Here is a 14,223-nt window from a genome sequence, read left to right as displayed (position 1 = left end):
TCAGTGATAAAACTAAGAAACTATATGAGCAGCTGCAGACATTTGAGCCTTATGTGTGATCCGCTGTTACAAAAGGTCTCTTAGACATCAATGTAATCACCTCACGCAATTGTAATGTTTTATAGTTAGTGGCTGTAAATGTCACTATCATCTGAAAAAATAGTGCAGTTCAGTGATTCCAGATATAAAAATGATCTAACATGGGAATATTTGTTATGACAGTGAATATCAGTTTGTGTTCTATGCGTATATTTATATCTAGTGCCTTCTATACCAGGGCCCCCAACCTGTGGCTCAAGAGTCACATGTGGCTCGTAGGCCTATGATGTGTGGCTCGCAGCTGTCTGCCATCTTGTTGCATATGCACCTGGTCTAGCTAATGGCTATGAAGAGCAGAGCTCCAGATGGTGACTTTGGAGAGTAGCCTCACACAGAAGACCAGGTCGTAATGGGGGTAAGGTGGGAACCCCTGGATTTCAGTATACTGCCTCATTGTGATTTCTGTGGAAAAGCTTAGGCTGTCATTATACTGGTAATGTAGGCTCTGGGTGTCACTTGTGTGAGGAGAGGTAAGAGCTGGATGTGGCTTGTGATCCTCTCTCAGAGCTGGATGTGGCTTGTGACCCTCTCTCAGAGCTGAATGTGGCTTGTGACCCTCTCTCAGAGCTGAATGTGGCTTGTGACCCTCTCTCAGAGCTGAATGTGGCTTGTGACCCTCTCTCAGAGCTGAATGTGGCTTCTGACCCTCTCTCAGAGCTGAATGTGGCTTCTGACCCTCTCTCAGAGCTGGATGTGGCTTGTGATCCTCTCTCAGAGCTGGATGTGGCTTGTGACCCTCTCTCAGAGCTGAATGTGGCTTGTGACCCTCTCTCAGAGCTGAATGTGGCTTGTGACCCTCTCTCAGAGCTGAATGTGGCTTGTGACCCTCTCTCAGAGCTGAATGTGGCTTCTGACCCTCTCTCAGAGCTGAATGTGGCTTCTGACCCTCTCTCAGAGCTGGATGTGGCTTGTGACCCTCTCTCAGAGCTGGATGTGGCTTGTGACCCTCTCTCAGAGCTGAATGTGGCTTGTGACACTCTCTCAGAGCTGGATGTGGCTTGTGACCCTCTCTCAGAGCTGAATGTGGCTTGTGATCCTCTCTCAGAGCTGGATGTGGCTTGTGACCCTCTCTCAGAGCTGAATGTGGCTTGTGATCCTCTCTCAGAGCTGAATGTGGCTTGTGACCCTCTCTCAGAGCTGAATGTGGCTTGTGATCCTCTCTCAGAGCTGGATGTGGCTTGTGACCCTCTCTCAGAGCTGAATGTGGCTTGTGGCCCTCTCTCAGAGCTGAATGTGGCTTGTGACCCTCTCTCAGAGCTGGATGTGGCTTGTGACCCTCTCTCAGAGCTGGATGTGGCTTGTGACCCTCTCTCAGAGCTGGATGTGGCTTGTGACCCTCTCTCAGAGCTGGATGTGGCTTCTGACCCTCTCTCAGAGCTGAATGTGGCTTCTGACCCTCTCTCAGAGCTGGATGTGGCTTGTGACCCTCTCTCAGAGCTGAATGTGGCTTCTGACCCTCTCTCAGAGCTGAATGTGGCTTCTGACCCTCTCTCAGAGCTGAATGTGGCTTCTGACCCTCTCTCAGAGCTGGATGTGGCTTGTGACCCTCTCTCAGAGCTGGATGTGGCTTGTGACCCTCTCTCAGAGCTGGATGTGGCTTGTGACCCTCTCTCAGAGCTGGATGTGGCTTGTGACCCTCTCTCAGAGCTGAATGTGGCTTGTGATCCTCTCTCAGAGCTGGATGTGGCTTGTGACCCTCTCTTAGAGCTGAATGTGGCTTGTGATCCTCTCTCAGAGCTGGATGTGGCTTGTGACCCTCTCTCAGAGCTGGATGTGGCTTGTGCCCCTCTCTCAGAGCTGAATGTGGCTTGTGATCCTCTCTCAGAGCTGGATGTGGCTTGTGACCCTCTCTCAGAGCTGAATATGGCTTGTGATCCTCTCTCAGAGCTGGATGTGGCTTGTGACCCTCTCTCAGAGCTGAATGTGGCTTGTGACCCTCTCTCAGAGCTGGATGTGGCTTGTGACCCTCTCTCAGAGCTGAATGTGGCTTGTGACCCTCTCTCAGAGCTGGATGTGGCTTGTGACCCTCTCTCAGAGCTGAATGTGGCTTGTGACCCTCTCTCAGAGCTGAATGTGGCTCGGGACACTCTCTCAGAGCTGAATGTGGCTCAGGACCCTCTCTCAGAGCTGAATGTGGCTTGTGACCCTCTCTCAGAGCTGAATGTGGCTTGTGACCCTCTCTCAGAGCTGAATGTGGCTCGGGGCCCCCCTCTCAGAGCTGAATGTGGCTCGGGGCCTTCTCTCAGAGCTGAATGTGGCTTGTGACCCTCTCTCAGAGCTGAATGTGGCTCGGGGCCTTCTCTCAGAGCTGAATGTGGCTCAGGACCCTCTCTCAGAGCTGAATGTGGCCCAGGACCCTCTCTCAGAACTGAATGTGGCCCAGGACCCTCTCTCAGAGCTGAATGTGGCCCAGGACCCTCTCTCAGAGCTGAATGTGGCTCGAGGCCCTCTCTCAGAGCTGAATGTGGCTCAGGACCCTCTCTCAGAGCTGAATGTGGCCCAGGACCCTCTCTCAGAGCTGAATGTGGCTCAGGACCCTCTCTCAGAGCTGAATGTGGCTCAGGACCCTCTCTCTGAGCTGACTGTATCTCCAGACCCTCTCTCAGAGTGAATGTGGCCCTCAAGGTCAGAAAGGTTGGGGACCTCTTTTCTATACAATGATCATACTCATGCATCTTGGAGATGAGACCCTCTGAGATGTTATCAGTTCTCATAGCTGACTCCCTATATCAGTAATTGATTAGCCACAACTTTATCATTTATGATCCAATTGTAAGGGCAATGTCCGATGACCTAGTGACTGTAGTTTTTGCAGTACATTTGTGTGACCCACTGGCGGACACAGACAGAAAAGGGCAACTGTGTAAAAACCATATATAGACCCTTTGTAGCCCAAGAAGTCATAAAAATGCATAATTTCACCTGGTTCAGAGGTAGAAGTAGCCCCCCAACCTCTTGGGCCCTTGTGTGACTGCACTTGATATGTCCGCCCCTGGTATGACTCAAATTTAATAGGTCAATTAAATCAACTTTAAACCCAATTGGTAATTCAGACATGTTTCTCTACATGTTCTGCCCACGTTTTTCAATGATAGAACATGTATACATTATTGTTTAGGACGCTGTTCTCAGGTTCGTGTTTTTTTATAGACTGTCAGCAAAATATAAATGGACAGATGTCCATTTTTTATCGCTGTTATGGATCAAGATCACATATTCAAGGCTTTAGGTCAATGATAACACTGATGACACCCTAGCTGCACCCTACACATCTCTATTTTTCACTGATTGATTGATAGAGATGTTGAGAATCCTCCATTAGTTTTTTATATCTCTGATGGTTAAACATGAATGCCATGACCAAACACTGAATTTTTTCATGTGTGAGAAAATAAAAAAAGACATCTGGATGAGGTATAAGCGACATGCAGTGTGAAAACTGGAGGGTTAATACAAATCCGCATGTACTCAATGGCACAGTGTTTGTAATAACTGCGCTGTCTGAACTGAATCCCAATCCGCTCACAGCAAATTGCAAACTATTGAATCCATGTGGGTTCTAAAGATAAGGACGTGTTCAGACATTGGAATTTTCAGTGAACATGTGGAAAAAAACAATAGCTCGTTGACCAATGCTATAATTGACTGTGTGCCAGTTTATGTAATAGCAGGCAGTTCCTGCGTCCGTCCTCGGTGCGGAGCACCCGATCGCCATCTGAGCCTACACCACTGTCTGTTTCTTCACCCCAAAAAACGCACAATGTTTCATCCATGTGGTCACCTGTATACCATCTCCATGTCTGTGTTGACATCTGTAAGGCACTAGGTTTTGATGTTGCAGATCTTCTGCGCCTATTATGTAAATTAGGTGACTTAGGTGTTTATTACATGCATTTTTATTGATTTTTTTATGCTGCAGTTTTTGTCTCTTCTTGGTCTGTCATGTTTTATTTTTGATACTTCTTGGGGTTTTGCTTTGACAAAACTAAATTTGTATATTACATGTGTTATTGGCTGCAAAAATGCACTAAATAAGTATGTGCGTTTTTCCCACATCTTGGGCTGTGTTCCCACAATGAGGCTTTGGTGAGTTTTCAACACTACTTACAGTTAGGTCCAGAAATATTTGGACAGTGACACAAGTTTTGTTATTTTAGCTGTTTACAAAAACATGTTCAGAAATACAATTATATATATAATATGGGCTGAAAGTGCACACTCCCAGCTGCAATATGAGAGTTTTCACATTCAAATCGGAGAAAGGGTTTAGGAATCATAGCTCTGTAATGCATAGCCTCCTCTTTTTCAAGGGACCAAAAGTAATTGGACAAGGGACTCTAAGGGCTGCAATTAACTCTGAAGGCGTCTCCCTCGTTAACCTGTAATCAATGAAGTAGTTAAAAGGTCTGGGGTTGATTACAGGTGTGTGGTTTTGCATTTGGAAGCTGTTGCTGTGACCAGACAACATGCGGTCTAAGGAACTCTCAATTGAGGTGAAGCAGAACATCCTGAGGCTGAAAAAAAAGAAAAAATCCATCAGAGAGATAGCAGACATGCTTGGAGTAGCAAAATCAACAGTCGGGTACATTCTGAGAAAAAAGGAATTGACTGGTGAGCTTGGGAACTCAAAAAGGCCTGGGCGTCCACGGATGACAACAGTGGTGGATGATCGCCGCATACTTTCTTTGGTGAAGAAGAACCCGTTCACAACATCAACTGAAGTCCAGAACACTCTCAGTGAAGTAGGTGTATCTGTCTCTAAGTCAACAGTAAAGAGAAGACTCCATGGAAGTAAATACAAAGGGTTCACATCTAGATGCAAACCATTCATCAATTCCAAAAATAGACAGGCCAGAGTTAAATTTGCTGAAAAACACCTCATGAAGCCAGCTCAGTTCTGGAAAAGTATTCTATGGACAGATGAGACCAAGATCAACCTGTACCAGAATGATGGGAAGAAAAAAGTTTGGAGAAGAAAGGGAACGGCACATGATCCAAGGCACACCACATCCTCTGTAAAACATGGTGGAGGCAACGTGATGGCATGGGCATGCATGGCTTTCAATAGCACTGGGTCACTTGTGTTTATTGATGACATAACAGCAGACAAGAGTAGCCGGATGAATTCTGAAATGTACCGGGATATACATTCAGCCAAGATTCAGCCAAATGCCGCAAAGTTGATCTGACAGCGCTTCATAGTACAGATGGACAATGACCCCAAGCATACAGCCAAAGCTACCCAGGAGTTAATGAGTGCAAAAAAGTGGAACATTCTGCAATGGCCAAGTCAATCACCAAATCTTAACCCAATTGAGCATGCATTTCACTTGCTCAAATCCAGACTTAAGACGGAAAGACCCACAAACAAGCAAGACCTGAAGGCTGCGGCTGTAAAGGCCTGGCAAAGCATTAAGAAGGAGGAAACCCAGCGTTTGGTGATGTCCATGGGTTCCAGACTTAAGGCAGTGATTGCCTCCAAAGGATTCGCAACAAAATATTGAAAATAAAATTATTTTTTTTGGGTTTGGTTTATTTGTCCAATTACTTTTGACCTCCTAAAATGTGGAGTGTTTGTAAAGAAATGTGTACAATTCCTACAATTTCTATCAGATATTTTTGTTCAAAGCTTCAAATTAAACGTTACAATCTGCACTTGAATTCTGTTGTAGAGGTTTCATTTCAAATCCAATGTGGTGGCATGCAGAGCCCAACTCGCGAAAATTGTGTCACTGTCCAAATATTTCTGGACCTAACTGTATATTCACTGTGTCAATAAGAAAAGGTGTAAGGGCAAGCACGCATTTTGCGTTCTCCTACTTGCAGTAATAAACGCACGTTTTGGACTTAATTGATTTGACCAAAGTTGCCTTTTTCAGAACTTTAGCGCTGAAAACGCATGCGTATTTACCGCGTTTTAGATGCGTTTTCACCTGCGTTTTGAAAGATGCGTTTTGAACATCAATACACTGCTAAATAAAGTTTAAGCAGTCAAACATAATGCAAAAAGAGAAAAAAACGGGACAAATCTATATTAATGGAAAAAATAATTAAAATAGATATATTTTATAAAATGATAGCGGTAATATACATTTTATCACTAAAATAGCAATAAATGCATATTTTTCTTAAATTAAATTGTCGGATTATGTGTGTGTGTAAAGGGACATATGAAATCATTATTCCAAAAAGCATGCGTTTTGGAAGTCCAAAACGCATGTTTTCTGCACTGAAAAAGCAGGTAAAACGCAGGAATTTGAAGGAATCTTGGTTTTTGCCATTTCTCATTGACTTCAATGTTAGGAAAACTGACCTAAAATGGCAAAAACAACTACATGCTGCTTCTTTGAACGCATCGTTTTTGCCACAAAATATGCAAATTAAATGCAGCGTTTTGAAAAGCAAAGTGCGGTCTATAAATCAACATTTTCCATTGACTTTGCTGGAAAATCAAAACGGATGCATTTACGCAGAAAAAAGGTGCTTCTCAAAACGGACCAAGAAAGCAGTGGAAACGCAGGTGGAAACGCAAAGTGCGTGCTTGTCCTAACAGTTCCAGCAAAGGGACTGGGATTTCTAGGAATCTGCTGCCCTCTGCTTCTATCACTCGGCATAATCTGACCTGCGTGTTTCAAATCCACAACATGTCAGCTTCTCTTGTGGCTACAGTGAGTTTTCTGCGCAGATTTTCCCCATACAATTACATTAGATGCGCACAATCTGCTGATCAAAGACGTACACACATTATTAGTCTGATTCCGAGGCAGAAACACATAAAAAATGCATATAATTTGCACCCAAGTACCGTGTATCAGTATAGCTTTGTCACAGCCAAATACCAGCAAGTATCAAATATAAAGCAGCTTTATATAAAGCATGACACATCAAGAAGAGACACAAAAAAGCAACATCAAAAACGCGATAAAAATACATGTAAAAAACGTAAGTAAGCTAATTTACATAAAAGGTGCAGAAATGGTGCAGAGAATCTGCTACAACAAACACTCATTGTGGGAATGTAGCCAAAATCTGCACAGAAAGCTCAGTGTACCCACAAGAGAACGACATGTGGATTGGAAACACGCAGGTCAGACTACACTAAGGGCTCTTCTCCACTTGCGATTTCCATGTACGAGTGCGATCCGATAAAAAAAATCGGATCGCACTCGCACCAATGTTAAGCTATGAGGCATTGTCCACTAGCTTAATTTTATACGATACGACTCGTGATCTCGGTGAAATCACAGCATGCTGCAATTTGCACCGAGTCTCAGCTCTTGCACCCCCATGCAAGCCTAAGGAAGCGAGAAAAAAATCAGAATATGGGTGGCATGCGCATGTCATACAGATCCTTGACACTTGCATACAGCGTCGGACTGGCTACCGGAGGAATCTCCAGTAATACCAGGCCTGGCCGCGGTTACATGCACTGAACCCCGAAGCTGTCACCTGAGCTCCGGAGTGCAGCCTGGACTGAACACTGAGCACCGAGTGATTGATTCACCGGCGATTGCTGTTCAGTTCAGCAGAGCTGCAGACAGACCGTGCTGAACTCTGGAGCTCAGGTGACAGCTCCGGAGTTCAGTGCAGGAAACCGCGGCAGGCCTGGTATTACTGGAGATTCCTCCGGTAGCCAGTCCACCGCTGCTTGCATAAATACTCACATAGCACTCGCATGACGCTCGCATGTTATACGGATGCTATGTGAGGAAAAAAACACACACCGTACGCAGACCACACGCAGGACACTCCACTCACATTTGTAGTCGAGTATCGCTGTGATTTTTTAAACGCAAGTGGAGAAGAGCCCTAAAAAAGAATCTCAGAGTGCCGGAGATTCCTATAAATCCCATCCACTGTGCTGGAACTGTAAGCAGCAAAAATACGCAGGATTGAAAACTTTTTTCCCCAGCTCTCTTTCCTTTGCTTTTATTTGTTACCTCACCTCTCTTTTTTCCAGCTCTTTCCCCTGCTTTTCTTTTTCACCTCATCCCTCTTTTTTTCCCAGCTCTCTTTCCCCTGCTTTTCTTTATTACCTCACCCCTCTTTTTTCCAGCTCTCTTTCACCTGCTTTTCTTTTTCACCTCATCTTTCTTTTTTTCCAGCTCTCTTTCCTTTGCTGTTTTTTGTTACCTCACCTCTCTTTTTTTCCAGCTCTTTCCCCTGCTTTTCTATTTTACCTCATCCCTCTGTTTTTCCAGCTCTCTTTCCTTTGCTTTTTTTTGTTACCTCACCCCTCTTTTTTCCAGCTCTCTTTTCCCTGCTTTTCTTTATTACCTCACCCCTCTTTTTTCCAGCTCTTTCCCCTGCTTTTCTTTTTTACCTCATCCCTCTTTTTTTCCAGCTCTCTTTTCCCTGCTTTTCTTTATTACCTCACCCCTCTTTTTTCCAGCTCTTTCCCCTGCTTTTCTTTTTCACCTCATCTTTCTTTTTTTCCAGCTCTCTTTCACCTGCTTTTCTTTGTTACCTCCCCCCCTCTATTTTTCAGCTCTTTCCCCTGCTTTTCTTTTTCACCTCATCCCTCTTTTTTCCAGCTCTCTTTCACCTGCTTTTCTTTGTTACCTCCCCCCCTCTATTTTTCAGCTCTTTCCCCTGCTTTTCTTTTTCACCTCATCCCTCTTTTTTACCAGCTCTCTTTCACCTGCTTTTCTTTGTTACCTCCCCCCCTCTATTTTTCAGCTCTTTCCCCTGCTTTTCTTTTTCACCTCACCCCTCTTTTTTTCCAGCTCTCTTTCACCTGCTTTTCTTTGTTACCTCCCCCCTCTATTTTTCAGCTCTTTCCCCTGCTTTTATAGTCAGTGAGAGCATTTCCCATGGTTGATAATAATAAAAACAAATAACAGACAAAGACTCAATGTAGTAAAAGTTTACCAACTTAAGTTAGTAAAATGACATCTAGACCCATTAGGTTGTATGCACGATGCGTCCTGGGGTGACGGATCCACTCTGACCTGGTCACATCTGCGTCACAGATTCCTTCATACTTCCCCCTGCATGCGACACTATTCTTCCCATAAACCTGGCAGACATTTGATCAGGGCCAGACGCCCCCATAATAATAACAGGTCTGGCAGTTCCTCAGTTACATTTTTTCACTCTATGGAACTGACAGCACAATATCAACTCAGGACCACCCAGCTTCTGTGCTATGTCGTAGCCACTGGGGGGGGGGGGGGGTTGGGGTTTGCTGCAATTTTTTCATTTCTGACAAATAAACCCCTGCAACGTCCCCTCAATGTGTGACAGCAGGCTTATTACCTATTACCTGAAGTATGGGGTTTTTTTTTTACTCCATAGGTTGTGTTTGGCCACATTCTACAATGCAATGTGATGTCAGATGAATCGAGACATTGTATCTCTATGTATCACACTCTGATCCTTGGCACAGATACACTATGCCATACTGAGGATCGTCAGGGCACCATGATGCCATACTGTAGATGGGCAGGACTCCCTGATCCCATACTGAGGACGAGGAGGGCACCATGATGCCATACTGAGGACGAGGAGAGCACCATGATGCCATACTGAGGACGAGGAGGGCACCATGATGCCATACTGAGGACGAGGAGGGCACCATGATGCCATACTGAGGACAAGGAGGGCACCATGATGCCATACTGAGGACGAGGAGGGCACCATGATGCCATACTGAGGACGAGGAGGGCACCATGATGCCATACTGAGGACGAGGAGGGCACCATGATGCCATACTGAGGACGAGGAGGGCACCATGATACCATACTGAGGACGAGGAGGGCACCATGATACCATACTGAGGACGAGGAGGGCACCATGATGCCATACTGTGGATGGGCAGGACTCCCTGATGCCATACTGTAGATGGGCAGGACTCCCTGATGCCATACTGAGGACGAGGAGGGCACCATGATGCCATACTGAGGACGAGGAGGGCACCATGATGCCATAATGAGGACGAGGAGGGCACCATGATGCCATACTGAGGACGAGGAGGGCACCATGATGCCATACTGAGGACGAGGAGGGCACCATGATGCCATACTGAGGACGAGGAGGGCACCATGATGCCATACTGTGGATGGGCAGGACTCCCTGATGCCATACTGTAGATGGGCAGGACTCCCTGATGCCATACTGAGGACGAGGAGGGCACCATGATGCCATACTGAGGACGAGGAGGGCACCATGATGCCATACTGAGGACGAGGAGGGCACCATGATGCCATACTGAGGACGAGGAGGGCACCATGATGCCATACTGTGGATGGGCAGGACTCCCTGATGCCATACTGTAGATGGGCAGGACTCCCTGATGCCATACTGAGGACGAGGAGGGCACCATGATGCCATACTGAGGACGAGGAGGGCACCATGATGCCATACTGAGGACGAGGAGGGCACCATGATGCCATACTGTGGATGGGCAGGACTCCCTGATGCCATACTGAGGAAAGGCAGAGTACCATGACACCATACTAAGGATGGTCAAGACACCGTGCTATACTGAGGACAGGCAGGGCACCATGACGCCATACTGAGGACAGGCAGGACACCATCACGCCATACTGAGGACGAGGAGGGAACCATGATGCCATACTGAGGACAGCCAGGGCAGCACCATGCTATACTGAGAACGGGCAGGACACCATGATGCCATACTTAGGATGGGCAGGGCACTATGATGCCTTGCTGAGGACAGGCGGGACAACATGACACCATACGGAGGATGGTTAAGGCACCATGATGCCATACTGCGGACAGGCGGGACAATTTGATGCCATACTGAAGACGGGCAGGGTACCATGATGCCATACTGAGGACGGGCAGTACACCATGACGCCATACTGCAGATGGGCAGGGCACCATGATGCCATACTGAAGATGGACAGGACACCATCATGCCATACTGAGGACAGGCAGTACACCATGATGCCATACTGAGGATGGGCGGGACACCATGATGTCATAGTGAGTACGGGCAGGACACCATCATGCCATACTGAGGATGGGCAAGACACCACAATGCCATAGTGAGGATGGGCAAGACACTATGCTATACCGAGGATGGTCAGGGCACCATATTACCATACTGAGGACAGGCAGGCACCATACTGAGATTGGGCAGGGCTCTATGATGCCATACTGACTGAGGACGGGCACAATACCATGCCATACTGAGGATGGTCAGTGCACCATGATACCATACTGAGGATGGTCAGTGCACCATGATACCATACTGAGGACGGGCAGTACACCATGACGCCATACTGAGATACTATGGACAGGCATTACACAATGATGCCATACTGATATACTGAGGACAGGCAGTAAGTATGCTATGATGCCATACTGAGGATGGGCGGAGCACTGAGGAGGGGCAGGGCAGCATGATACCATACTGAGGATGGGCAGGACGCTATACTGAGGATGGGCAGAGCACCATGATGCCATATTGAGGACAGGCAGGACACCATCATGCCATACTGAGGATGGGTAGGGCACCATGATGCCATACTTAGGATGGGCAGGACATCAAGCCATACTGAGGATGGGCAGGGCAACATGATACCATACTGAAAACAGGCAGTACACCATGATTCCATACTGACGATGGGTAGGGTACCATGATATCATACTTAGGACGGGTAGGACACCATACCATATTAAGGACGGGCAGGGCACCATGATGCCATACTGAGGACAGGCGGGACAACATGATGCCATACTGAGGATGGGCAGGGCACCATGATGCCATACTGAGGACGAGTAAGGATACCATGATGCCATAGTGAGGACGGGCAGGACACCATGGTGCCATACTGAGGACGGGCAGTACACCATGATACCATACTTAGGATGGTTAGGGCACCATGATGCCATACTGCGGACAGGCGGGACAACATGATGCCATACTGAAGACGGGCAGGGCACCACGATGCCATACTGAGGACGGGCAGTACACCATGACGCCATACTGCAGATGGGCAGGGCACTATGATGCCATACTGAGGATGGACAGGGTGCCATGATGCCATACCAAAGACTGCCACAACACCATGATGCCATACTGAGGATGAGCAGGGCACCATGATGCCATACTGAGGACAGGCAGCACACTATAATGCCATACTGAGGACGGGCAGGACACCATGATGCCATAGTGAGGACGGGCATGACACCTTCATGCCATACTGAGGTCAGGCAGTACACCATGATTCCATACTGAGGACGGGCAGGACACCATGATGCCATACTGAGGATGGGCAAGAAACCACAATGCCATAGTGAGGACGGGCAAGACACCATGCCATACTGAGGATGGTCAGGGCACCATATTACCATACTGAGGACAGGCAGGCACCATGATACCATACTGAGATTGGGCAGGACACCATGGTGCCATAGTGAGGACGGGCAGGACACCATGGTGCCATACTCAGGACGTGCATGGTACTATGATGCTATAGTGAGGATGGTCAGGGCACCATATTACCATACTGAGGACAGGCAGGACACCATGGTGCCATAGTGAGGACGGGCAGGGACACCATGGTGCCATAGTGAGGACGGGCAGGACACCATGGTGCCATACTGAGGACAGGCAGGACACCATGGTGCCATAGTGAGGACGGGCAGGACACCATGGTGCCATAGTGAGGACGGGCAGGACACCATGGTGCCATAGTGAGGATGGTCAGGGCACCATATTACCATACTGAGGACAGGCAGGACACCATGGTGCCATACTGAGGACGGGCAGGACACCATGGTGCCATAGTGAGGATGGTCAGGGCACCATATTACCATACTGAGGACAGGCAGGACACCATGGTGCCATACTGAGGACGGGCAGGACACCATGGTGCCATACTGAGGACGGGCAGCACACTATAATGCCATACTGAGGACGGGCAGGACACCATGGTGCCATACTGAGGACAGGCAGGACACCATGGTGCCATACTGAGGACGGGCAGGACACCATGGTGCCATACTGAGGACGGGCAGGACACCATGGTGCCATAGTGAGGACGGGCAGGACACCATGGTACCATAGTGAGGACAGGCAGGACACCATGGTGCCATACTGAGGACGGGCAGGACACCATGGTGCCATACTGAGGACGGGCAGGACACCATGGTGCCATAGTGAGGACGGGCAGGACACCATGGTGCCATAGTGAGGACAGGCAGGACACCATGGTGCCATACTGAGGACGGGCAGGACACCATGGTGCCATACTGAGGACGGGCAGGACACCATGGTGCCATACTGAGGACGGGCAGGACACCATGGTGCCATAGTGAGGACGGGAAGGACACCATGCCGCCATGCACAGAGGTCACTAACCTTCACTGTTGCCTTCTTGATCTCCTCCACCTCCAGCATCTGGTGCGGGGAGCCGGAGAGGTAGTACTGGTAGGTGATGGCCAGCCGGGCTGCCTGCCTGCTTTCCCTGTTGTTGGGGGGGATGTCTTGCGCGGACCAGGTCTCCGGGGACACAGTGAAGGGTAAAGCTTGTAGGGCAATAGGCAGACACGCCAGGAAAAACGCAGCTGAGCGCATGGTGGCCGGAGGATGCGCTGCTGGTCGGAGCTGTGCCCGCTCTGTGCCCGGTGCTGGTACTAATACCCGGGCAGTGCCCCTCCTCCTTGTGGGTGTCGCTTCTCCGCCCCCCAGGCTCATCTGTCAGTGCGGGGGTCTGAGCTGCCAGCCGCCGCCTCCCTGCTCGTCTTCCCAGAGCTCAGCTCATGGCTGGCTGCATCCCTCATGCCAGTGCTTCCTCGTCCGTGTCCTCCTGCACTGTAATGCGGGATCAGGGCAGCCGCCTCATCACTGATGATGGGAACCTCTGGGATGAGTCCGGTCCGGACAGTTCTGCTGGTCTCACAGCATCAATAATCAGCATAGGTCATCCGGAATTACCGGAGCGGATTGCTATCATGTAGGCGCTGAACGCGTCACATTTACATCTTGGGGTTTGGTTCAAGATATTTGACTACATGAATAGCGCCGTCTGCGGTCAGCGGGGTCCTCAGTGGGGTCCGTCATGGTGTCATGGCTCCAAGTATGCTACTTTCACATAGGCTACTTTCACACATCAGTTTTCTGCATTCAGGCACAATCCTTTTTTTTCCTGA

General features: G+C 48.3%; 1 protein-coding gene across 1 annotated transcript in view; it reads right to left on the bottom strand.

Annotated features, from left to right (window-relative positions):
* LOC142295473 (latexin-like) overlaps window positions 1-13,964 on the bottom strand; it is a 76,564-nt gene extending 62,600 nt beyond the window's left edge. Inside the window, exon 1 of the mRNA XM_075338574.1 lies at window positions 13,433-13,964. Coding sequence (XP_075194689.1) covers window positions 13,433-13,768 — 336 coding nt within the window. The 5' untranslated portion in view covers window positions 13,769-13,964. The remainder of the gene's footprint in view (window positions 1-13,432) is intronic.
* Window positions 13,965-14,223: the final 259 nt, after the last annotated feature.

This window comes from Anomaloglossus baeobatrachus, chromosome 3, assembly GCF_048569485.1.
Source record: "Anomaloglossus baeobatrachus isolate aAnoBae1 chromosome 3, aAnoBae1.hap1, whole genome shotgun sequence".
NCBI classification, from domain to species: domain Eukaryota; kingdom Metazoa; phylum Chordata; class Amphibia; order Anura; family Aromobatidae; genus Anomaloglossus; species Anomaloglossus baeobatrachus.
The sequence above is the reverse complement of the archived record's forward strand: the minus strand, read 5'-3'. Positions and strand labels throughout refer to the sequence as shown.